General features: G+C 32.6%; 4 protein-coding genes across 14 annotated transcripts; 3 read left to right on the forward strand and 1 right to left on the reverse strand.

Annotated features, from left to right (window-relative positions):
- The first annotated feature begins 2,700 nt into the window (after nt 1-2,700).
- Nucleotides 2,701-3,944, forward strand: LOC123715832 (protein HGH1 homolog). Its single transcript, XM_045671162.1, has one exon. The coding sequence runs from the start codon at nt 2,839-2,841 to the stop codon at nt 3,919-3,921; it is 1,083 nt and encodes a 360-aa protein (XP_045527118.1). The 5' UTR covers nt 2,701-2,838; the 3' UTR covers nt 3,922-3,944.
- A 1,048-nt stretch (nt 3,945-4,992) lies between these two features.
- On the reverse strand, nt 4,993-8,154 carry LOC123715833 (gametocyte-specific factor 1-like). Its single transcript, XM_045671163.1, has 4 exons — nt 7,779-8,154; nt 7,141-7,313; nt 6,817-6,945; nt 4,993-6,519 (listed from the first exon to the last, which is right to left on the reverse strand). Exons 2-4 carry the CDS (start codon nt 7,309-7,311, stop codon nt 6,379-6,381), a joined length of 441 nt encoding a protein of 146 aa, XP_045527119.1. The 5' UTR covers nt 7,312-7,313; nt 7,779-8,154; the 3' UTR covers nt 4,993-6,378.
- Nucleotides 8,155-8,673: 519 nt separating this feature from the next.
- LOC123715831 (inactive peptidyl-prolyl cis-trans isomerase shutdown-like) lies at nt 8,674-12,489 on the forward strand. Of its 5 annotated transcripts, XM_045671157.1 has the most exons (8): nt 8,860-9,000; nt 9,077-9,172; nt 9,516-9,620; nt 9,909-10,063; nt 10,425-10,540; nt 10,739-10,941; nt 11,269-12,055; nt 12,144-12,489. In XM_045671157.1, the coding sequence occupies exons 2-7, from the start codon at nt 9,123-9,125 to the stop codon at nt 12,008-12,010; spliced, it is 1,371 nt and encodes a 456-aa protein (XP_045527113.1). In that variant the 5' UTR covers nt 8,860-9,000; nt 9,077-9,122; the 3' UTR covers nt 12,011-12,055; nt 12,144-12,489. The 5 variants fall into 5 exon arrangements, with proteins under 5 accessions (XP_045527114.1, XP_045527115.1, XP_045527113.1 ...); XM_045671158.1 differs by lacking the exon at nt 8,860-9,000 and adding an exon at nt 8,674-8,830 and having other exon boundaries at nt 11,269-12,489; XM_045671159.1 differs by having other exon boundaries at nt 8,859-9,005; nt 11,269-12,489.
- A 1,091-nt stretch (nt 12,490-13,580) lies between these two features.
- Nucleotides 13,581-24,030, forward strand: LOC123715173 (multiple coagulation factor deficiency protein 2 homolog). 7 transcript variants are annotated; one of them, XM_045670061.1, is made up of 7 exons: nt 13,581-13,665; nt 14,295-14,401; nt 14,820-14,858; nt 15,199-15,367; nt 15,447-15,489; nt 16,288-16,436; nt 17,632-18,731. In XM_045670061.1, the coding sequence occupies exons 2-7, from the start codon at nt 14,303-14,305 to the stop codon at nt 17,814-17,816; spliced, it is 684 nt and encodes a 227-aa protein (XP_045526017.1). In that variant the 5' UTR covers nt 13,581-13,665; nt 14,295-14,302; the 3' UTR covers nt 17,817-18,731. The 7 variants fall into 7 exon arrangements, with proteins under 7 accessions (XP_045526017.1, XP_045526018.1, XP_045526019.1 ...); XM_045670062.1 differs by lacking the exons at nt 13,581-13,665; nt 17,632-18,731 and adding exons at nt 13,920-14,129; nt 20,666-21,331; XM_045670063.1 differs by lacking the exons at nt 13,581-13,665; nt 17,632-18,731 and adding exons at nt 13,921-14,129; nt 23,739-24,030.
- Nucleotides 24,031-24,852: the final 822 nt, after the last annotated feature.

A 24,852-nucleotide genomic window follows, 5' to 3' on the forward strand; every position in this document is an offset into this window, starting at 1 on the left:
CGACTGCTGCGTTACATTACTGAACCGGCACAATAATGAAGGTATTTTAAACTGAATCATTACCTGTGATGAAAAATGGATTCTTTACGATAATCGAAAGCGCTCAGCGCAATGGTTTGATCCTGGCCAGCCCGCCAAATCCTGCCCCAAGCGAAAATTAACCCCAAAAAAGTTACTTGTAAGCGTTTGGTGGACTAGTGCCGGTATTGTTTATTGCAGTTTTCTCAAATTTGCACATATTAGTTTTTAAAATCGATTTTTGTGTTGCTATTATTAGAGTGATAGTTTACCCTTTCCTTTGATGTCACTAGTATACTTTTTTGAAGCTGTAGTGTGGGTGTGCTCGTCACCACACATGTCTGATGGACATCCACTGTGTAAGCACCACAGAATTTTTTCATAGTGAGTTGCGTTTGGTTTTGTTCGGTTTACCTTTATTCATATAGGTAACACAATGTACACTTATGAACGTCAATAAAAAATAAATTAAACGTTTGTTAAAATACATTAAATGCTTCTAATTTTACAATTACTGCTAGATCTCAAATCAAGGGCGTAGAACGGAAGCGAAGAACTGGCAATAAACGCTCCGCCACTCTTTTTAATCGCCAAGTTTTTTTTATTTTATTACACAACGTTTGTAAGTAGCTGCAACCATTACACCATGTTCCACATGACATCTGAAGTAAATAAATAATAATAAAATAAATTAAAAACAAAGATTTGTCTCTGATGGTCAAAGATCCTTTATCAGCAGGAGGCATGGTGAAATAGAAGCTATGTGTATCCTTTCTTATTACAGTATTTAATGGTACGATTAGAAAACCTTCTGACATACTAGGTTGTTCTTCTTGATTCCTTGCCTAATTGAATAATTTGAAAATCTCTAATTTTAAGACCTCAGGCGAAGGTAAAAGATTCTATTGATTAATTAATAAGATGGATTCTATTGCGATTCTGAAGTTATTTAGGCTTGTAGGCAAACTATATAACGGCATGATTGTTAATAACCCCGGTGACAATAACTATGTGTCGTAATTCTTTATGTGATCATTTCAGGTCAGCACTGTTTTAAAAAGGTAGGTTTTCTAACTGGTCCTGAACATTGACATTTGATAATTGTTTTAAGCTATTCCAAATTTCTTTTGATATTCACATTTTTTTAATCTGTTCGTACGATAATTGTAGTTAATAGGATGGCGACATTAATATCAATAACTCGGGTTTGGGTTTCGGCCCTTCTCTATTAAATTATAAAAAATCTTAGTGGACGCATTGGAATCTTTTGGCAGTATTTTATATCTGCATACAATGTCATAAGTCCGCATTTATGCCGGTTCGTAAAGCTTGTAAGCACCAAGTTTAGTTGAATGATATGGACAAGCTCTACCGATACAATTAATTTACTACATATTTAGAAAAAAAGTAATCGACCCGAAAAATTCAAGGAGTTCGACAAGAAGTTTATATATATATATTATGAAATTTAAGGCAAACGTGCAGCAGGCTCACCTGATGTTAAGTGATACATGGACACACACATTGACAGAAGACTTTTTAGAATTGGTACTCTCTTTTCTTGGTAGAATTGGTCGGGTAATACTTCTGTAGTCAGCTCGTTCCACATAGTAGTGGTGCGCGGCAAAAACTACCTAAGGAACGCTCAGTTGTGGAACGACGGAAGTCGAGGTGAGACGTATGGTATTTTGTATTCTGGCTTGACGTTCGATAATGAAACTAAGCTACAGGTATTAATCTGAACAACTCCTCTGAACACTCCATGGTTAATTCGATAGAAGATGCAGAGAGACCCGACATCTCTTCGCAACGCCAAGTAATCAAGCCGCATTGAAAGTGACTGGTTGTTGACAATTCAAATCGCTCTTCGGTAAATACGGTCCGGTACTGGGGAGCTCCCGGCCATAGGGTAAGTACAGTAGTCCATGTGGCTACGAATTTGCGCTTTATAGAGTTGCAAGCGGTAGACCGGAATGAAATACCGCCTCGCCTTGCTGAGTACACCAAGCTTCATAGAGGCTAATTTAGCATCCGTTTCAAATAACCATGAATTAATATTTTAATTCAATGCGATTGCAGGAATATATTTGCATACTATAGCAGGTTGAAAATGAATGAAGATACTGATACATACGTCTACCAAAATAGATACACCAGGCATAAATATATACAAATACAAAATTATAATACAAAATTCTGATACATTACATTGCATCTTACCATCCACCAACAGGTCTTACCATCACCCAGGCACAGAGGTTTGCCGAAGACGGGAGAGTGGAGACACGGCCTTCAGAAATGAAGGCTGTGAATGACTGAAGAACTTTGATTTGTAATTGTTATGTCAAAAAATACATGAACTAAAATTCAAATAAATTTTCAGCACGAAATATACAATTTAATGCAGAACATGAAGACATTTATAATAATGAAGATCAAGACAATTGAGATTTTAAGTGTGTAGACAATGTTTTGCTGGAACATTATATATAATAAAGCTATAAAAATAACAGAATGCTTCATCGATCGATCTATAAAAAGTATTTATAATTTTCATATTTTTTTCTTTTACTTTACCTGCTGTCGCGGAGTTTGTGACCAATTTGTGTTCCACCGGCACATGAATTTCTGTGTATCTTTAAGTGTTGCTGCGTTGATAATCCTAATTATACATACTGTCAATGTCAATGTCATTCAAGTGCCAAAACATCCTTGTAAAATGAGTACCTACTGCCTATAAAATTTATAAAGTACGTATCGTACAAATCCGAGGTACGTTTTCTTTATATCCATATTTATCAACTTTATTTTCCACCTACGATGGCAAATGATCCACTAGATGAATTAACTCAATTTCTACAACCAGACTCCAGAATTGACCTCAAACATATTTCACTTGACCATTTATTAGGACTATCAGGAACTGAAGATGGTATTAATATTTTATTAAAGAAAGAGGAAATACTAAAATGTATTATTGATTTGACCAACGATAAAGTCGAAGAGATAAGCAAAAATGCGCTTCTATTGCTAGTAAATATCACGGCAAACTCGAAAGGCGTATTGGAGGTAATAAAATACAAACCTGGTGGTAACACAAATATTATAGAACTTTTTATAGGTTATGTCCAAGACCAACATAAAAAAAACGCTGATGCGGTCTGCATGATACTCTCAAATATAACCCGAGTAGATAAGGCACTAGAGATAACAATAGACACATTTTTACCTCATTTAAATGGTATATTAAACGCTTTTGTGAACTTAGATTACAACAAAACAGGTTCTAATTTAAATTATCTAGCACCCCTGTGTAGTAACTTAAGTTGTAACCCTCGTGTAAGAAAGTGGCTGTTGCAAACAAACCGGCCTGTTCCTTTACTACAATTTCTCCCATTTTGTAATATCAACATTTCTAGTATCAGAAGAGGAGGTGCCATTGGTATTATACGGAATATTTCATTGGATACTTCATATCATGAATGCTTACTATCAACTGATTTGGATTTGTTAACCTACCTATTAACACCTATAATTGGTAATGAAGAATACTCAGACAATGAAATGGATTCTCTTCCAATTGCTTTACAGTATTTACCTACTGAAAAACAACGAGATCCAGATATTGATATACGCAAAATGGTATTAGAAACACTGAATCTACTTTGTGCTACAAAGATTGGGAGAGAAATTTTAAGAAATAATGGAGTTTATTATGTGTTACGGGAATACCATAAGTGGGAAAAGGACCCAAAAACGAGACTTGCATGTGAAAATGTTGTCGATATTTTAATTCAAAAGGAAGAGGAAGTAGGAGCCGATGATTTATCAAAGGTTGAAGTACCAGCCAAATATGACGACAAGTTTCAAAAAATGGATGAAGATTATGTAAATAGTGGATGATAGAATATATATTATTATTATTATCTTTTATTATTTCTCCTATTTTAACTTTTTATTACACATATTTTAGTACAGATAGAACTTTGCAATTGATCTTTGACATAGCTATAAAATTCTCTGAAACATTCCTCAGAAGTAGCTAATCCTTATATGTATTTTTCAAGTGTACAAATAATTAGGATACAAGTCTTAACCCCTTACTGCATTGTGGTACATTAATGAGCCAAGCAATGTGTTGGCATATATAAATCACAATAGAACACATGTTTCATCTTTTCTGCATACTGTGTTATATTTAGCACTACACATTACTTCAACGGGTTTTGACAAGTTCAGTGAGTATAGTGAGTGTGGTGAGTGGTGACTACTGAGTGTGCTCTTATTGAAAATTGTTTTAAAAGTACTTTTACTAATAAAAAAAAACTGTATTTATGCAGATATATTCAATCCAACCCTTATTTGTTAGCCTTCATGGATCAATGAAGATTTTACGGTAGGACACATACCATTATTCAAGCTTTCCCTAACGGAAGTACTGATGCAAAACTGTCTGACGATAAGTGTCAGATGAGGCTGGCTAGAAGAGTTCCACCAATTACAGTACCCGAGTCTGAAGATTACTCTTTCACTGACCTTTGGCTGAACTGGCTGCGCCAAGTTCAAGATCTGCTAAAGCTCAAAAACCGCGATTCAGAAATGATTTATGGACAGGATGGATTCCGACCTAGTACAAACTCAACCCAAGTACCTAAAGGGCAACCAGGCCATGACCCCCCTGCACAAACTTAGTCCATTCTTGAAGCAGCTAAGAGAGCAACTCTTAACTGTCCCTAAGGGGGACTGTGGACGAGCTGATAATTCCAACTAAATGTCGCTCAACTATGAGGCAATACAATCCGGGAAAAACCACATAAATGGAGCTTTAAAAATTCAGTTCTCAGCAGTTGAAACCTGAGGAAGGTTTTAGTTACGATTTTGAACTCTACACTGGGGAATTTGAAAGTTTACCTAATATAAATTTCGAGTAATGTAGTAATTCAAAACTATAAACAATATTTTTTTGATAACTGGTACACGTCCTTACCATTATTCCATTCCATGTCTGAAAGCTGTAACAACATATAATCAACATATTCTCATCTTTTAGACAAGCTACTAGCCTATAACAGTACAAAATTTACCATAGAATATTCTTTCACATGATAGATATATATGATCACAGTAAATGCCTGGCTATTATATCGACGCACATTTTCGGATCAGGAATTGCTGTTCCTAGCTGACTTCTAGGTAGCTGTAGCAGAAGCTTTGTGTTTAGCCAATAAACCTAGTGCCACTATAAAGGATGGACGCCCCTCGAAAATGTGATTAGAGAAAAGAAAGCAAGTGGTTCAATAGCAATAATGCCATCTAAGGATGTACATTTAGACCAGATGGACCATCTCCTTATTTGGACAACCAGACAGTGTTGTAAGGTTCCAGGGTGTAAGGGAAGATCACATGTGGAATGACAAGCAAAATTGTTTCCTTCTATTTCACACATTGTAACTCATTTTATGAAAAAATGTGTCCGATTATTTTCTATTATGCACAACATGCAGATATTTCATTTATCAACGCAACATACAAAATCATGCAGTAAGGGGTTAAATGTCTAATATAATTATATTATGAGTGGCATATTTTTTGTCGCCAATATAGACATTGAGAAACACTTATATGTAATAAATTTACCATTTATGATGGTTTTATACTGTTGAATCCTTACTTATACCACATAGGGATTACACAATATTAGAATGATACAACATTTATAAGAAATAACCAACATCAACTTTGCTTAACATAATACATCAATATGCCATACTCAAGTTACAAAAAAAATCTGTATTTATTAAGACATTTGGTCCTACATGATCAGATATAACATTAATCTTGTCAAAAAATATAGTACTATGAAAAACAAATTTGTTTCAGAATAAAGTTTAAATTATTCCTGCTTTCTTGGGAATCTTTTGGTTCAATTTTGGAAAAAGGTATATAAACCACATATCTGAATCTTGGATCTATATATGAATCTTTTTAATAGTTCATAATCTTGAAGCAATAATCAACAATCTTAATTATATGTCTATAAAATAAATGTAATATTAATGTTATTGTTATACATAAAGAAAAGATAGAGATTTACTTCCTTATTTATAAAAACTAGTCTAATTACACCATTTAAATTAAAGTTCTTATCACAACATAAATATAATTTGATGGATTGATACTGATTAGACATTTTTTTATAAATAAGGCAGAATGTATATTTAAAATAATATTTATTCATTACCTTTTGTTTTTAATGTTAGAAATGGAGAAATAATATGTTGATACCAGTGCATCCTAATTTAGCACATAATGAAATATTACATTTATATCTATTTAACAGCTAGATAGGCACAACACTATTTAATTGTTTGTTGGTGGTGGTTTATACATCTTTATCTTTTCCATACGAGCCTTTCTTCGTTCTGATGGTGTGGCTCCTATGACTTTTGTAATTATATGTGATGCCTTGGAAACTCCAGGTTGGTATGATGAGGCTACCTCCTAAAAACCAAGAATATATTAATAGAGTAAATAAAATGTTTTATACATAATAATATAATATTCTTGATTTGGACAATACAATGTTCAACATCTTGAAAAAACTTGCACATAGCTATGAAAGTAACCTACTTCTTCAGCAGATATTAGGGAATGGGTGTCACTCTTGATAAAATGACAAAAAGTATGGTAAGAGAATGATAAAAATTCTGAAGGTTACAAATATCCAACCACTAAATAGTAAACTAGTAAAGGGTATGATGGCGGAGCTTACATTTCGAGTTAGTTAACTATACTTACATCATCCCAGGACTCTTCACATTGTATATTTGTTGTGCCAACAATTGTGACTGGGACCCGTGAATTATCATCAAAATTATATAACTGGTTGTCTAGCATTCCACGATGCATACATGAGTTAACATGGTGCTGAGAAATTAAATAAATTGTGTAAATTTCTCTAATTATATCTAATATTTATTCAAATTGTCCGAATGCTGTAGTTTTAGATTTATTGACCTTACCTTCTTATTTTAACAGTTTATACTTGTTATATACAGAAGCAGCTAATATTCTAATATTGTATTTAAAATGCATAGTTAGTAATATTAATTTGAAACTCACATCTATTTCCGGACTATTCACTATGTGTGTAGAATCAAATGGACATACTAATTTTATAACATTAGGATATTGCTTTTTACATTTTTGTAAGTGTACATGCATTCTATATGACTCAATTTGATGCGCCATATTAAATGGACAGGGCAACAATCTGTGTGGATCAGAAGACATTTCTGAAAAAGAAAGTTTAAATCTACTAAGTTTATTTCAAAGAAACCTTAAATTTTTATGTATTAGAAGAATTAACAATATAAAGAAGGTCTTCATAGTGTGAATTTAATAGTTACGGGCAATTTTAAAGGCAATAATGTGATGCAAAATCTATAAATGGTTGCAGTGTAATGTTGGAATGTCAGTAAAACACTGCCAGATACTAGTTTAAAATGTATTAAAATTTATATATTCAGGTGATGTTTAGATAGAGTACTTGATTATTGACATTATTGTAAATTCAGATAATCATGCATAGCACCTAAACATTTCCTCAGGTTGTACATAATAGTATCATAAAATTGTATGTACATATTAAATAAAAGGAAAAATGAGTTCTTTGCGTAGTATACTACAAAGAAGATTAATTAAAAAAAAACCACAGGAAATATTAAACCCATTAAAGGAATATAATTAGTAAAAATTACCAATAAGCAGGGAATTAGAAGTTGTACCAATGTACAAAAATCACTTCGTTTTAACTGGATCACCCGATTACTTTAGAGCTAGTGTACAAATAATGTAACCAACGCAGTACAAATTGCAATCTGGACCAATTGCAGGAAAGAGAAAAAAATCAATATCAAATCACGGTTTTCAGTTTTCACCGCTTATTTTCAAATCATGACTACGACTAATGATAAGTGATGCGACGTCTGACGTGTTTATCAATTATTTTGTTACGATCCGATGTTATTCCGTCTGGCCTCTGGGCGCAATACTCTGTAGTGCTAAACACAATGTTGCAGTTTGAAATACTTATGTGTAACATGAAACTAATGGCAGACAACATTTGTCACATGTGAAGTGACAGTTTTTCAAATATGTTATGTGTATAATATGAAATGTTATAACAGATGATTGTCCTTTATTATAAAAATTTCCATTTAGACACGGACAGTGAAACATGCTAGGGTTATATAAACATAATATATGGAATAAACATAATAGATAGTAGTTCATAATATCTATTAACCATGATGTCAGTGTTTTAAAATAGACCCTCGCCTCCAGAGCCTAGTCCCCTCAAATATATTTAGTTTTTGTTTTAACACATTTAATTGAGTTTATACACTGTATAATGCTTCGTATCTCATTTTCTCCCACAATAAATCTTATAAATTTATGTGTCTGTCTCTTTGTTGCTTTTTTGTTCTGATGACTTTCAAATCACAACAATGCTAAAGAAGTTTTCACTTCAAAAACCTATTTTCTCATACAAATGAATTGAGATAAAATTGACGCTACAGATTGTAAACTTAAAAATGAATCACTGAAATGTATATAACACACGTATGTATCAAATTAGATAATTAATTTCTTGCGTAGTTATTGTGAAAGGCATAATTAATGCTAGTCACAGTGCTCACGTCGTATGAAAAGAATGTCTAATATTAAGTTTCGTGATTGCATGCGATCTTTTTGAATAAGGAAAATCGGATCGTTTGTTACGTGCCACAGACCACAAAATCGGAACGAGGTAAGCAAATTTGAGATCAAGATAAAGAGTAAAAATAAACTTTCAAGTTTAATCACTAGATGATGATTTTGGCGATTCTTTAAGTTCGTGAACGACTGGAGCATAGAATAGCGAGTACATTCTTGATCCTTACAAGAATTAAAATTTAAGAGAATTTTTGATTGGTCTAAGTAATGTAATCTCTTAAATATGGGCCACTTTAAGTTTTCATTCCTTTATGCTGTATGCTTAATTTTTCTTTTTCAGATAAAGTAAATGTAATAAACAAGATAAAGTCTTAAATAGAGCAGAAATGGAGAGATTAGATGAACCTGTTCAACTATTAGAGGGAATAACCATGAGGTATTTACATAGGGATGCTTTTTTACATCAAATAGTTAATACTTGTTAATAATAGTTTATCATAATAGATAGTATATATATAATATCTACTTGCTTGATGTAAACAATGGATTCCGTAAATAATAAACTAAGTTTAGTTACAATCTAAACTAAAAGTACTCTTTTGTCTTTAGTTTAGTTAAAACGGTTTAAATTTACAATTGTTTATAGTGTCTAGCAAATTGGTTAACTAGTGTTGACATTTAGAAGTAGTTTTTGTTTTATTTTCTCTATGCAATTGTGGAATAGGGATGTATAAGGCAAAGCATACATAACATTATTTAATAGCTTATAATTTTTTCAGTGATTTCCTGAAATCACCTGTAGAATTTAGCTTGAATGTTGATCACAAGAAGTTGAAAAATGTGGAGGATGATGACGATTTTGATGATATTTTTGAAAGTGAGAGGTATGTTTTAAAATCTCTTGTTGTATGCTGTTTTTTGTCCCAAATTTATCTTATTACTAAGTCAACTTATTCGTACATTCTTGCTAAGTAGTTGGTTGTAATAACAGTAATAGCATTAGTCTTAACTAAGTTTTGATAGTTTAGAGAAGTTCAGTAAGAGATGTGTTTTTGTTTTATCTTTGTATATTTATAGTTCACATAGTCTACTTGGGTTCTAGAGTTGTGTTGATTTAAGATACTAATTATGACCGCTTTAAGCTCTCCTTATATTAAAAATGTTAACAATAGTTCCAGTGACTCAGAAGACATTATGCAGGTATTAGAAAAATCAACAACAAGAATGTTTCTGTCATGCCCAGAATACCATTCATTTAAGGATCTAGCTACAAAGATGATAGATTGCATACCATCTGGAAATGTTAAAATGTTTATATTGGAAGAAGGTTGGTTTTAACATACATATGATATAAGTATATCTAATATGATATCTCTATGGGTCTTGGCTTCAGATTGCAAACTTCTTTTAGTCGGTCGCTGATCTGTCTTCAATGTGTGACACATGTCATGGATTTTTAAATCTCAGACTAGTGGTAGTACTGAGAGAAGGATGTAATGTCAAAAGTAAAATAATTTAATTGAACTGGTGCCATTAGTAATTCCCAATTTAATAATAATTTTTGTACAGTACATATAATATCTTTAGGTACAAAACGGCCCTAGTAATCTTTTCCATAATTCTTTTATTAGCAAACTTCTCATCCACCATTGGAAATCTAAATGGTCATAGTCCCTATTTAATTACAGGTGATGGACCATTAGTGCCTTTAGATGCAGAAGTGTCAATCCATTATGCTGCATATTGGGAGAAAGCAAAGATACCATTTGACTCAACTATTACTATGAATCGTGGGGAACCAAAGGTCACATACCTTTATTGTATTTTGATATAATCTTTGAAATATCATACAATTTGTAATAATAAAGTAATACTTACTGCTAAATATAAGATTTTTTTAACATACATAAATAATAGTCTATCTGTCTGTACTTGATGGCTGAGCTGTAATTATTAAACCAACAAGAAACAATTAATCGAGACCCAATTAATATGATTTCAGGTAGTACGACTATCGAGAGATGGCATAATACCCGGCTTGGAGATTGGCTTGACAGCTGTGAAAGGGCCAACAGCCCGTTTTCTACTATTGATACAACCAGCTTTAGCATGGGGTCCTCAAGGGATTTTACCACGAATAAAGCCTGAACCGGCACTTTTTGTCGTAAACTTACTTTCTGTCAATGATATACAGGCTCCGATACGGTATGTTTTTATTCTATTTTAGGTTTGATTCTAATTTTAGTAATACTGCCTTCGTAGCATGTTGGCGTAGTGGTTTTAAGCATCCAATCCTCACACCTGGGATTGTGTGTTTGAGTCACCTGGCTCTGCACCAATGGAATTTTATTTGCATGAGCATAATAAAAAAATAGACAACATGCGACAGACAGAAGGCTGGTTAACAACTTCTACTGTTTCAACTGGTTCTACAAAAGCAATCTAAGAAATGGATGCAATCTGAGGCCATGGCCTATTTAGGGTACTTAAGACTTGAGACTATATATTGTTAAAAAAAACTCTTTATTTCAGTTTCAACGATTTACCATTAGAGGAACAAAGAAAATATGAAGTCACTATACGAACAGTTACATCTCTTCACACCCAAGCAAAAAACATTTATGCTAAGAAAAAATATAATAAGTGTATAAAACATTATCAACAATCCATCTGTGTACTAAATTTATCTGTGGTCAAGAACAGCGAAGAAGAAGCCGAAATACGTAGACTAAAGGTCAATACATTCATTAATTTAGCCGTCTGTTATTATAAAACCAATAAACCAAAAAATATTATAAAAGTGTGTGAAAGCATAGACTATATTTCAGATGTAGATAAGCATTGCAAAGCGTTATTTTATTTTGGGAGAGCATATGAGATGTTAGGTAATATGGATAACGCGTTAAAGTACTACAAAAAAGCTTTAAAATTAGAACCTAAAAACCGGGAGATTGGAAAAGCGCTGCTTAATATAGATAATTACAATAAAAACTCTGCAGTTAATGAGAAGGCGTTCTGTCAAAATGTATTCAAGGTCGCGCCTGCAAAAAAAGTTTATGACGTTGACATTGACTTCCAGAATACAGTGCGTGACATGTGTCAAAATTTAGCGGGAACGGAGAGATTTACCAAATTCGAATTGCCGAATAATTTTAGAAGTGCAGAATTAGAATTTATGAAGGATCTGTGTGCGGAATTCAAAGATATGTTTGTACAAGTGGATGGGGAGGGAAAGAAAAAAAAAATCTATGTTATAAAGAAGGGATGTGCGTAAATTCCATAAATAATATTGTCAAATCTGCTAACAGGGTTCCTAAATGTAAATTTTACTTTGGTTATTAGAAAAATATAAAGATAGGTAACTAATTAGTTAACTGTTTTTTTACTTGAGAAATAATATTTTTTAGGAATGCCATTTCATAAAAAAACTTGTTTTGGAAAAGAGTTAAGCCAAGTGTTGAAGAGGGAGAATAAACATTCATTGGCTCTGTGTCCGTGAATTGTTGGTAAAAGAAATTGAACAAAGTGGTACAATATATGTGGCCTCGTGTGTGCCCCAAGTATCACATTTGGGTCTTTATTTCTGTGCTTTTGATTTACGATAATCCAGCTTATTTAAAAAAATATTGTCTCTTGTGCTGGTGATCAAAAACTTATTAGAACATTTGGATAAATCAAACTATTGTCATTAGTCTCCAGTAAGATCTGTAAGACTCATGTCTACATAATTTAATAAAACAAAATGTCAGTAAATGTCATGAAGTTTCATTTACAAAACACAACGGAATCAATTGTCAACAACACTGTATTAGTTTTTTTTACAACCTTAAAAGTACAGTAACTCCTATAAAAATCACTCGTCCGTTATATTTTAGAATATCACTAATTTCACTATACCAATCAGACAGTAAAAAAGTATTCTTAGAACTACTACACTTGCGTAGTATATTCCAAACATACAATTTAGATTATTTAGAGTTAGATCCCCTAAAACTCTGACGTGACTGTATTGACATTGTATATTTATTAATGCTTTCCTGTTAATTTTATAAAATATACTTAATTGTGTTATTGTTTTATAATATTTTTAGTTCAAATTTGGGCATACAAGTTTAGTTTCGAATGCGATATCAAGAGAAAAACACCGAAGCGATAAAGTGAAGACAAGTGAAACGTATTGTGTGAAGTGTGCATAATTATTAGTGTGTATTGTGTGTAATAATTGGATTTCTGCGAGTAATTTGTTTTCATAAATTCCTCATAAATTTATCAAGAAATAAACCGTTGAAGAATTCAACGGCATTTTCTATCCGATCCCCTAGCTCGTAACAAAATTATTACCCGTAATTATTACTGCCTATATTCTTGTTTGTTGCGTTTGTGTTTTTTCCTTGTTTGTATGTAATTTCTATATTTTAATACAATTGCTGTGTATGCGAATAAAATTGGTTTTTTTTAAATATTTTAATTCAAAATATTAATAAGATTACATATGGAGAAAAAGTGGAAGAATGTTTTTTGTATAATTTTATGCTTACACGTTGTTTAAGAAGTTACTCAAAGTTAGTTGTCAAATATAAAAATTCAAAAAAGCAGATTCTGAGATTAGCGCCTTTAACCAAACTTCAACATTATACTACTAGACAGACTGTTGGTGGTCTTCGACCAAATATCAATCAATGGGTTAAGCAGTTTATGATGCGGCCTCTTAGAATCTCGGGGTAATAGACAACAGTAACTAAACAGAAATTTGGTGCGGTTATAATGATGTTGATAGATATCGGCTTTTGTCTTTTTTTTAATAAATTTTCCCGGACAAAGTGTTGGCAGTTGATATTTGGCGTAGGCACTTGAACGATACAGCGAAGCTGAACTTTCACCTCGACTTGAAGATTTCTCGAACGCTGAATGCAAAATTAAGTATATAGGGTAATGATATTAATACTTATATTAGATACAGAATCTAAAACATTACTTAGGTTATTTTGCCACAATTTTGACGTCGTTGAGTTTTAGCTTGCGCTACTCGCATCGCTCTGATCTCATACCTCGACTTATCGTTTTGTTGAGCGCGGAAACCTTTTTCTTTGGTACTTTAAAGCAGTTAAACTAGATCCGGTATTCTGATTCCAGGCTTTTACATCTTTATAGCTGGTGTAGTCATAGTCCCATGGCTAGTGTCAGTGTCTACTGACATTACTCAACAGTTGATTTCTGACACATGACAAAAACCAATAACAAAACAACTGACATATAAAAGTGACGTGTTATTATCACCGCGAGAAACTTGTTTTTTGAATTGGTTAGCAGAAATAATTATAACATAAACTAATTTTATCTCAAAATCGATAAGGCGTTTCATCACGTTCGTCCACGTATAATTACATTGACAGGTAAATTGATTTCCATGGATTTATCACGCATTTTCGTTCAACCACATACGTGGTAACATATTTCGAAATTGTAACTGTACGATTCAGTAATTTCCTCTTAAAATCGTAGATTTTGTTTAATTGTTCATCAAGAAAAAAGTAAGTGTGTCTGTGAATTGTTTATAGGTGTAAAAATGCTTCGGTTCATAATATTAGCGGCGTTTCTGCAATGTACAATATGTCAACAATATCAACAAAAAGTCGCTCCGGGAGTTCCCCCACAGAATTATCAGGTAATGCATTTAATAATGTCATACATGAAAATATTAATTCCATGATTTTGCAAAAGGCTTCAACAAAATTTGACTCCAACTTTCACTTTTAACTTTCTCTTTCTATATTTTGAATAACAAGGATTAACAACAATAAGCATGAAGAATAATATCAATATCCTTTGTAAAATCAAAAAAGAACAAGAAATCTTTGGTTTTGCCAGGTTCTACTTGGGTTTTGTAAATTGAACTTAAATTTATACTGTTGTTTAAAATTATGGTAACATGATAAAATTAAAAGATCTAATATATAATAATATGTCTTCAAATGTAAAGGAAAATTAAATTAATAATATGATCCAGGCTCAATGTTACAATCTTGACAAACTGATGATAACAAATACATTGTTTTAAAATATATCTTTTGACATTTTAACAGAATTATCAACCACCACCGCCACCTCCGGCTCCTCATCAGGTATGATAAAAAATATACATTTAAAGCTGTCTCCAAAAGACAAATACTAGAAATTATTCATTTGAATTTAGATGGTAATAGATACTAGAGGGTAATGGAGGTAATAGATAGATCACAAAGTAAGGAAGTTACCCTCCCAGAGAAATAGTTTTATCTTTTGAGCCAGTTTATTATATTTATCTATATAAATTAAATTTAATATACACTTAAGCCAGCTCATTTTGACCCCAATCAACATGTGTCATGCTCGAGAGTGCTGATTCTAACATCACTGTTCAATGCTCAACTTAAACACAGAAATGTATTCCAGAATTTATAATTGCTTATAATTATTTTTCAGCAACAATTCCAACAGCCACCGCAGCAACAACAATTCCAGCAGCAGCAACAGTTTCAACAACAACAACAGCAATACCAACAACAGGTTCCTGTACAACAAGTACCTGTGCAACAAGTGCCCGTACAACAAGTCAATGCACAACCACCACACGGCCATGGGCATGGTCATGGTAAAACAGCTTTAAATATCCTTGAACACAATAATTCCCATATTTTTATGTTTACCTTAATTTTTATTTTTAATTTCAGACCCACAAGTTTTGAATGCAGCAAATATTGCCCAAGAAAGAGAGTAAGTCTGTTTTGAAGTAATTTCTGAATAAAATATAATAAATAAATAAGGGAGCGTTCAAGTATTGCTTCACGCAATTTTTGGAGATTCTTGACCCCCCCCCCATTAAACGCGCCGTATCGTTTCTGTATCCAATAGTAAAACGTTTCGTGACCAACCCCAGTGACTCTTTATACTTAAAACTTACTATGTGGTGTAAAGTACTGTAAAGTGGAATAATATTAACAGTAACGCGTAATTCAATCCCCGCCCCGAATCGTAAACTTTTACAAGAGGAGCTTACCAAAACCTCGTTACGTAATATTTGAACGCTCCCTAATTTCACTAGTAACATGTATTGCAAGCATAAAGAACAGTGTAAACACCATGTAACGTCCCTCGATTTAACGTCGAAATCAATTGGTTTTGGTTGGTTTAGTTTTTCTTTTATACAATGATACACTCTACTTAGCATAACGCCCACTCAATCATCATGCATACGAACTTTTTAAGAAATTCGTTCTTATGTTTAAAAATTTGTATTGCTTGCATGTGTAGACTATGTTGACCATGACTAATAAGTAGGAGTCATGCATTATCTATACGTTTTTCCTCTATGGAGACAAGTCTCTATAACGCCATAAAATGCACAATCCCTTGAGTTTCTTTATAAAGTGTAAACTCACACTGTACACTGTATTTAATGATTGAATAGTGATATGTTTTGCATTTCTCAAAGGGTTCCTCCAAGGCTCTTTTAATATATATATATATATTTAATTTTGTAGTTGCACTAATATTTAAAAACTATTTTTTCAGTCACATTCAAGAACATATGGATGTACCAATTGACACTTCAAAAATGTCAGATCAAGAATTGCAGTTCCATTATTTCAAAATGCATGATGCGGATAATAACAACAAATTGGACGGATGTGAATTGATCAAATCGTTGATCCATTGGCATGGTGAGTTATCGATTTTTATTTATATGGACCTTTTAACTACAGGTTCGTTTGTTTCTATGTTTACGCCTTCCTGAAAGAGATGAACCGCTATAGCCAAAAAAACGTTCTAACTATTAGTCTTGTTATATAATTAAATTGTATATTTAATATATAATGAAAATAATATATAAATATCCTTATCCATATCTTACTTTAATAGTTTTTAATCAGTCCCACAGAATCGTTAATTAAGTGTTAAGGTTTAAGGTTAAAGCTAAGGGTTAAGGCACAGATCTATATATTGATTTAGTCATATATGTGTATAATAAATTAATGGACTACTCTGTGCACGTACATTCTAAGCAAAGGCTCGAGACAAGTTCTTTTTTCCGAGACCCACTCAAACGAATCTATTTGAAAATGGGCATGTGGCAAAGCGTGAGCTAATGTCAATCTCATACAAATTCCTTTTATGTCACTTGGTCACGCTTGTCGAAAAGTGATTTTGTCTCAAGCACTGTCGTTTTATGAAGCAAGCTTATGTCAGAATTGTGACATCTGACAGATTGCTTAGCCTGTTTGGGGATATCATAAATGTATGTGGTGTTGGGTATATGGAAAACATGCTATTGTATACTGTATTTAGAAACATATATTTATTTATTAATTTTGTATTATGCGCATGGTGCATAGATATTTTTGAGTTTGTTTATTTTTAAAGCAAGTAGATGATCAGCCAACCGGAAATAATGATTGTTTCGCGCGGGACAACACAAAACATTCAAACATACAACACGTAAAATTCATAAACATACAGGGCTCAATCAATTAAATATATCTGTCACATATATGTGTACGAGTGTAGCGAAGTCCGTAATGGGTCCATTTTCCTCGCAGTGGAAAGTGGGCATTAGTAGGGTAGACTGTCACTACCTAACCACGATATACTGTCATATCTAGTTGACACCTTGAGACAAGCGTGACCTACTAACGCCAAACTAATTTGTATGAAAAGGTCACGTGACAAAGCGTGAGCTAATTTCGTTCCCATACAAATTTAGTGTTACTGGGTCACGCCTGTAAAAGCGTGTAAAAAAATTTGTTTCAAATTTGAAATTATAATTCGTTAATAAAGAAGTTTTATTTGAATGTGTTAACGTTAACCAAAGGTTATGTTTATATTTGCTTTTTGTGACGTTTCGGGGCTTTTTGACAGAACAAGGGCATAAACAACAACCACAACAGAATCAGCCGCCCGCTGGAGAGAAAATATTCAAAGATGATGAATTAATCAATTTAATAGATCCCATTTTAAATATGGACGATCATAATAGAGACGGTTATATAGACTATCCGGAGTTTGTTCGCGCGCAACAGAAGAACCAGAAACAAGACGGATAGTTGCCATAGATTATGCTAGGTCAATATTCCGCTGTCATTTTGATTATCTTGACACATTCCATGTTGAATTTGAAATATCAAAGTTAACCCTATTGAATCTATTTTTCGTAATGTCATTATTTTAACTACTAATATATTTTTAAATTTTAGGCTACATATACTTAAACAAAACAATTTTGTCTTATTTAAGAACAAAATATATAGACTAAATGAATGAAGATAATCAAAATGATTAATAAATTACTCGAATTAATATGAAAATGTTACGGATGTGATAGTGTATATATCTAAGCACAAATTGTATTTTTTTTAATTGATGTTGCATACAAATGTTGTCTATGACAATGCATAAACAAATTTTACGTTAAACTTTTTAAATTATGCTCAATGTTTTGTATATTTGAGATTAAAGATCTATCGGTGCTCCTCTCGAATTTACGAATCTTTTTTTTAATACATAACAATTATTGCAATTCGTTCGGTATTTAATTTAAAAAAAATTGTGTCATTAGACAATAATAATAATTTATAGTCTATGGAACTGTGACGTAATCTGTCTAATTGAAGTTTTTTTATGACAGTTATCTAAAACTAATTTGCCATGGGAATACAAATAAAAGAGTTGTGAAAATAAAACAGCAGTATTGTTTTGTGATGAAAAAAACACAAAAGATGAGACTCAAATGGTGCGATTTTTGTAATTTTTAGTTTTATAAAAAAGGAGTTATATTACTAATTATACCGCAGGATCAGATATTACAAGCTATGGGGACATCAATTAAATTTGTTAATTGATTTTTAATATTATTGAATGATTGATGTTCTTACGGTACGGTATGTATTTTTGGGAATTTGTATATTTTGTCCGTTTGTGTTGGTTGTGTATAATGTTGGATTATTAAATTTTTACAATATTGTGTGTTTCATTGTTTCGTTATTTTTATGTTGTAGTGGGGGTTCCTATTAACATTATTAATAAAAGATTTTATATTGTGTATAAGTATCGGAATGTTTGTATTGGTTTTGTACAAACCATGATAATTTTGGTTCAGGAGTAGTAGGAGGGAAGTGTTAATATAATAAGAACAAAAATAATATCTAAAAAGTACTCCGTACATAGTGTATTATTACCACTTTGTAGTGTTTGACATATTGTTAAAATCTATTAAAAGAAAAAGGACATTTATGTAAATGTTTGGGTTGGTGAATAGTAATTATCAATATTGAAAGCGTTAGTAAAAGTGATTCAAGTGTCTTAATGACATCTATTAAAATAAAATTGATCGTGTTATTATTACTTAGTGGTCTGATTACTCCGAGGTCGTGTAATTATTTTTTATTATTGGCGCATTTAACACTCGCTCGTACAGTGAAAGAAAACATAGTGAGGAAATCAGCATGATTGAGACTCAATAATCAACGCGACTCGGACGTCACGGCACGAAATGTTATTTGCTTAGTAAAAAAAATACATGGAACACATTCCAGCCATCTATGGCCACTATATAGCGCCACTGTTTAGTTTTCTTACACGTTAACCAATATATAATTAAATAACATTTACTAATATATTCTCAGTATATACGTGTCATCTTTTTGCCTGACGTAATACTTGAACGCTCCCTTTGGTGTTTGGAATGTTATCTCATATAAGTTTGAAATATAGCAAGTAATACTTACAAAAAATAATGTTAATATCATCACGGTCGCGGTTTTCTAATGTATCATGTGATTACATTTTATTATTTTGTATAATAAAAAAAAATGTGTGATGCAGGCTGACCTGTTGCAACAATGTTATCAGCTGTCTATAAATCGGAAACATCAAACTATCTATTATCTTCTGTCGTAAATCGAATTTCTTGACCGACATATAAAGACAAATTTTCGCTTGTGTGGCCAATGCTTAATTTTAGACGACGCAGCTTAATAAACTAAAAAAAGGTTGCGTTAAAATCACATCTGTTACGTTCATCAAGCAATTTGTGATGTTACACACTCCCTAAATACGACTGGGTGAGTATTTACATTCATTATATATAAATAAATTTAATTCGTATTTAATCTCAAACTAAGCATTAGATTTTCTGTGTCAAGTCTGTGTGAAATTGTTGTGGAGTCTGTGCGGAAAGAGAACCGTCGTTGAAGTTGTACGAACTAACATAATATGCTATCAGATAAGATATTAAAACAATTTTGGAATTATTGTCGACCATACAACCTATACACATTGCTGATTTAAATTCTGTTAAATTAAATTATAATTTTGAAAACCCGCCAAAACCCTTCATAGATCGCAAGATGGCGTCGCACTACATGTTATTGCGTTTAAGTGTTTATTATCAGTCTGCGATGTGTGTTAAATTATATATATTTATGTATTTCAATCTAAAACTAGTAATTTAAAGTAGGAAAATTATTATTAGGTATGTTCTGATAAAATAAGCGTTATGGAGTAAAATTACCAGATATTTACTTCATAACGCTAAGATTATTACAGAATTTTAATAGAATTATTAATATTATTGTTAACGTTATTATATATTTTTGTTATTAATGGCATCGAAACTCTCCGAATCAACCGTGGTAGGAACAAGAAAAATGTGACGTGTAACCGAACGTATATATGGACATAAACATATTAAATGTGACGGTAATTTTTATTCCAACACCGATAAAGAAGTTTCACTTCAAAAAGGTAATTTAGCACTTCTTCTACCAAATAGTACTACGGTTCTCTTTCAACAAAGATTATGAACAATTTTAATAACGAAATTTTAATCATTTGCGAGAAAATTTTATATAATTTTTTTGGGATTGTTATTGATCAATATATATTAAATTTTTAGGTAAACTGGATAAAAATCACAAAGTATATACGGACAAGCAGCTCGAAAATTTGTTGGAAACGGCCCTAACACACACGGATTTGAACAATGATGGATATATAGATTATTTAGAATATAGAATAAGTAACTATAAGGCTCAAATGAAGAACGCTGGTGGACAACCGAGATAAACTGGTTTTTGAGTCTGGGCAAAGGGAAACGAGTGGCAGTTACGCGAACAAATATACTTTTTTTATACTAAGTGTCGTAAGTGTTGCCAATATAAAAAAAAATTTGCTGCTGCGACCTCAAATCGAACTACAATTCTGTTTCCGCACAGACAAGATTATTACGTTATTTTATATTTTTATATATTATAAATAAATTGTAAATATTTCGAAAAAAAACTAGCTTATTTCGCCGGGAATCAATGGTAATATCTCCAAATAATGCGCAATTTAGCGGCTTTTTGTAATCCTCATCAAACTCTGTAGATCTTCTCCAATGCATTTACAATAGCTGGCATATTATTTAAGGTAATATTATAATACCAAAAATGTGTAGCTTTCCCGTGAACAGAACCTTATATGAAATGTATGTTATTCTAGGAAGCTATTTGGAAATATTACTGATATTGTGTATTTATGTATGGTGATGGGATTTTAATAAACATTTCAAGCGGTATTTTTGTAATAATTTCGCGCAAACGCAAAGACTATTTTTGATGTATTTAATTTCTATATTAATATTGTTTAGAATTAATTAGAATTTTTATATGTCATCGCATTTCGTAAGGAATGCTGACAAATTTTTACTAGTATCAAATTTGGAACGTGGATATCATTAGTAAAATGTTTTAATCACCAAAGAGATCGAATATGTACAATGTACATCGTGTAAAACGTTACTGGCTGTCAAAAAATAATTCTCACGGACCAATTAAAAAAAAGCTATAAAAGTAAAACGCGCGAAACGTATTCTATTCCCTTTTCATATATTTTTTAATACGTTTGTAATTCGTATAGATGAATAGATAATTATTTTAAACTCGACGTAATTTGAAGCCCTACTCTGGATTACTACAGATATACGGAGTCACTGTATGGTTACATTTTCTTAAGTTTTTACTGTTTTCAGAATTAATTAGTAACTGCTATAAATGTGATATAATGATTGGAACAAAAGTGCTACGTTATTGAAAGAATATCGGAATTGAGTTTGTAATTAGATGTCCTTTTGTTAAGCTACTTTTAGTAAATTTTTAAGTCAATTGAACACATCAAACCATGTCTTGTAATGGTTTGATGAACAAACGTTGGCGTTGGCGCTGAAAAACCTGCCGGTTCGGAAGGTTTTAGCAAGCTCAGCCGGAATGGGCTATTTCTCGCGACAAGCGCAAGGGCGTCTTCTGCGAGATTCGGACATCGGCTTGGGCAGTCGTGGAGTGATCAAAGGCCTAAAGGGTATGGCGGTCGCTCCCTGGAGTGAGCAAAGTCAGAAGCACGCCTTTCTTGAAGGTGGTTTGGATTTTTATTTTGCTTTGCCGCGCGGCATTTAATTTGACATTGGCTATGGTGATTGGACCATCCGAATCGTGTCGGTGCCACTTATAGGCCTTTTGTAGTTGAGCCTTATCGAAGTGTCGCATGGACGCCAACTTCATCCATTGGGCTATGGTAGGGAGTTCCAGGTTGTGGTATAGTAGCTGGTGGATATGGGAAAGGGCGCGAAGACTACGCTAGCGTAGCTAGGTACAGTGGCTAGTAGGCCTTGTACAGTGTCACCTTGTATCTAAGGGAAATCTGAATCTCAGGAGGAAATAAACTCGGATCTATGTAAATAATCGTTTGCCACTCTTTAACTTAAGTACACAACTGTAAGTTTTCGTAAAATGAGACGAAATAGGACTCTAGTGAAGGCGGTTCTAGTTGGGTGTAGCTTTTAATTTGACAGATAACAGATTATATTAAACATATAGATAAAGCAAATTGGCATTTTTTTTATTTTTACAGATGGCGATGGAAATAAAGTTGAAACGTCAAAAGTATATAGTGACCAAGACTTAACCAATATTGTGGAGTATGCTATGGGCACGGCTGATACAAATAAAGACGGTTATATTGACTATTTCGAGTTTAAAAAGAATAATATATAATTACTTTAAATCTTTCTTTTATTAATGATCCTCAATCTTTTAATGGGTCGCATGATTTTACTGATGCGATTTTATGTCATTGTACGATTACAATCATAAATTGTAAATAATTATTTGTCGTTAACTTGATCATTTCATAAAATATTCGGTTAAATCACGTCATGGACATTATTAAAATACTTCTAACGATGAATCGTAAACTATTTTACATTTGACATATTGAAATATTTAAGAAGTTGTTCGCGCTAAATCGGTGTCAGCCTAAGAAGGATGACAATTGTCGATTTGACTTTGACACACGAACCGGAGATGGTAGGTAGTGTTCCGGCGTAATGGCAAGAGAGTTAAATTTTAACCGCTGTCGCGTGCGCACTAAATATATACCGTATCTAAATATATACATTTACTTTTTTGATTCATCATTGAAGGATCCAGTGTTTGGAGTGAGATACGCCACCGTTGATGGTAAGTGCTAGGTTTAGTCTTATCGATTATTGGATTCCTTTTTTTATTATACTGATACGCGACATCCGAACCACCGCATGTTATTTCACAGGGGGAAGGGAGCATCCTGGATATAGCTTCTGGATACCCAGGCCCTCACAGTAGTCATTGTACAAAAGTTGACTGTTAATTTAAGGCCTGAGTCCTAAATCAACGTACGTATAGATATCGGCAAACATCTTGAACAAATGTCCTTGCCTGCGCAGAAGCGATGTCTAGCTATCACTGGGAGCCGAGGGGCGGGAAAGTGACGTGTCGATCGCGTGTCATCGTCGATTCGATCTAATCTGAGACCGCTTTGTGTAAAGTTACAAGTTATTTTACTCCTTAACGCCATGCCATGTTTTCTACAGATTATTCCTTCACTTTGTAAGACTAGGCTGTATACATAACTTTAATGTCCGCCTCAAAGTCAGTAAAGCTCTTTTGTTCTAGATGGAGAAGGAAATGCAAAGGATACACCAATAACATACAAAGATGAGGACCTCTCCAATATTGTGGAGGGAGCGCTAAAACAAACTGACAAAAATAATGATGGATACATTGATTATTCTGAATACCGTGTCGTTACAGGTACAGCTTCGCCTGACCTTTAATCTTACATCTTCAAGGTTTCATTCCTTTGTGTTCTTCACCCGTATTCCTAAGACAAAATGTGAATTACTTTTTCGTTGAAGATTTTACATTGCTCAATAGAAGTTTACGGGAATAAAAACTATAATTGATGCTCAAAAATAAACAATTTTATTTAAACTCGGGTTTTTATTTTTAAAATCTATTTTATGCGGTTGCATTATCCACAGGGATTTAGCTTTTTTTGTGTCAGTTAGTATCGTTGCGAGTTATACTTAATTATAGTAAATAATATATCCCCATACTCTACAGAAAAGATAAAGGACAACGATCTATATTAGTAAACGCGAGAAAAAATAAACATTGATTATGAAAGAAGATAACATTGAAGAATTTTAGCATAAAGTTTGCATTTGAACTGGCGGCTTCTCAATCAAACATCATTCAATTTCTTTGACAACATATCAAAAGCTTATCACGTAGAGTCCCCGTGACCACGCACGCTGTAAAGCACGCGAAACGTCGGAAAAAATGTAAAATTATGTAAATTATTATAAGTTACATATAAAGAAATATACATTTAATGCTTCTAATTTTACATTTACCGCCAGTTCTCAAATCAAGGGCGTGCAACGGAAGAGAAGAACTGGCAATAAACTGGTATATATATAAATAAATCTGTATGCAGATGATCGCTCGGCTGAGCCGAAATTTGACAGTTGCGCCTTCCAACTATGACAGAATAAGCGATTCTAAAAAAATTACTTTTTGTTCAACTTTTTTGTGTCGAACGTGTCCAAATACTAGTATTGAACATATTAAATTCTATATTTTAATAAAATTTGTTAATAACGTTAAAATAAAAAGATGAAAATAATAATATTATCTTATTTAGGAAAAAAATAATAATTTGTATATTTTGGGTTTGGGTATTTTGAGTTTAGGAAGTGTGATTATATATATAAATACATTATTA

Source organism: Pieris brassicae, chromosome 10 (genome assembly GCF_905147105.1).
Source record: "Pieris brassicae chromosome 10, ilPieBrab1.1, whole genome shotgun sequence".
NCBI classification, from domain to species: Eukaryota; Metazoa; Arthropoda; class Insecta; order Lepidoptera; family Pieridae; genus Pieris; species Pieris brassicae.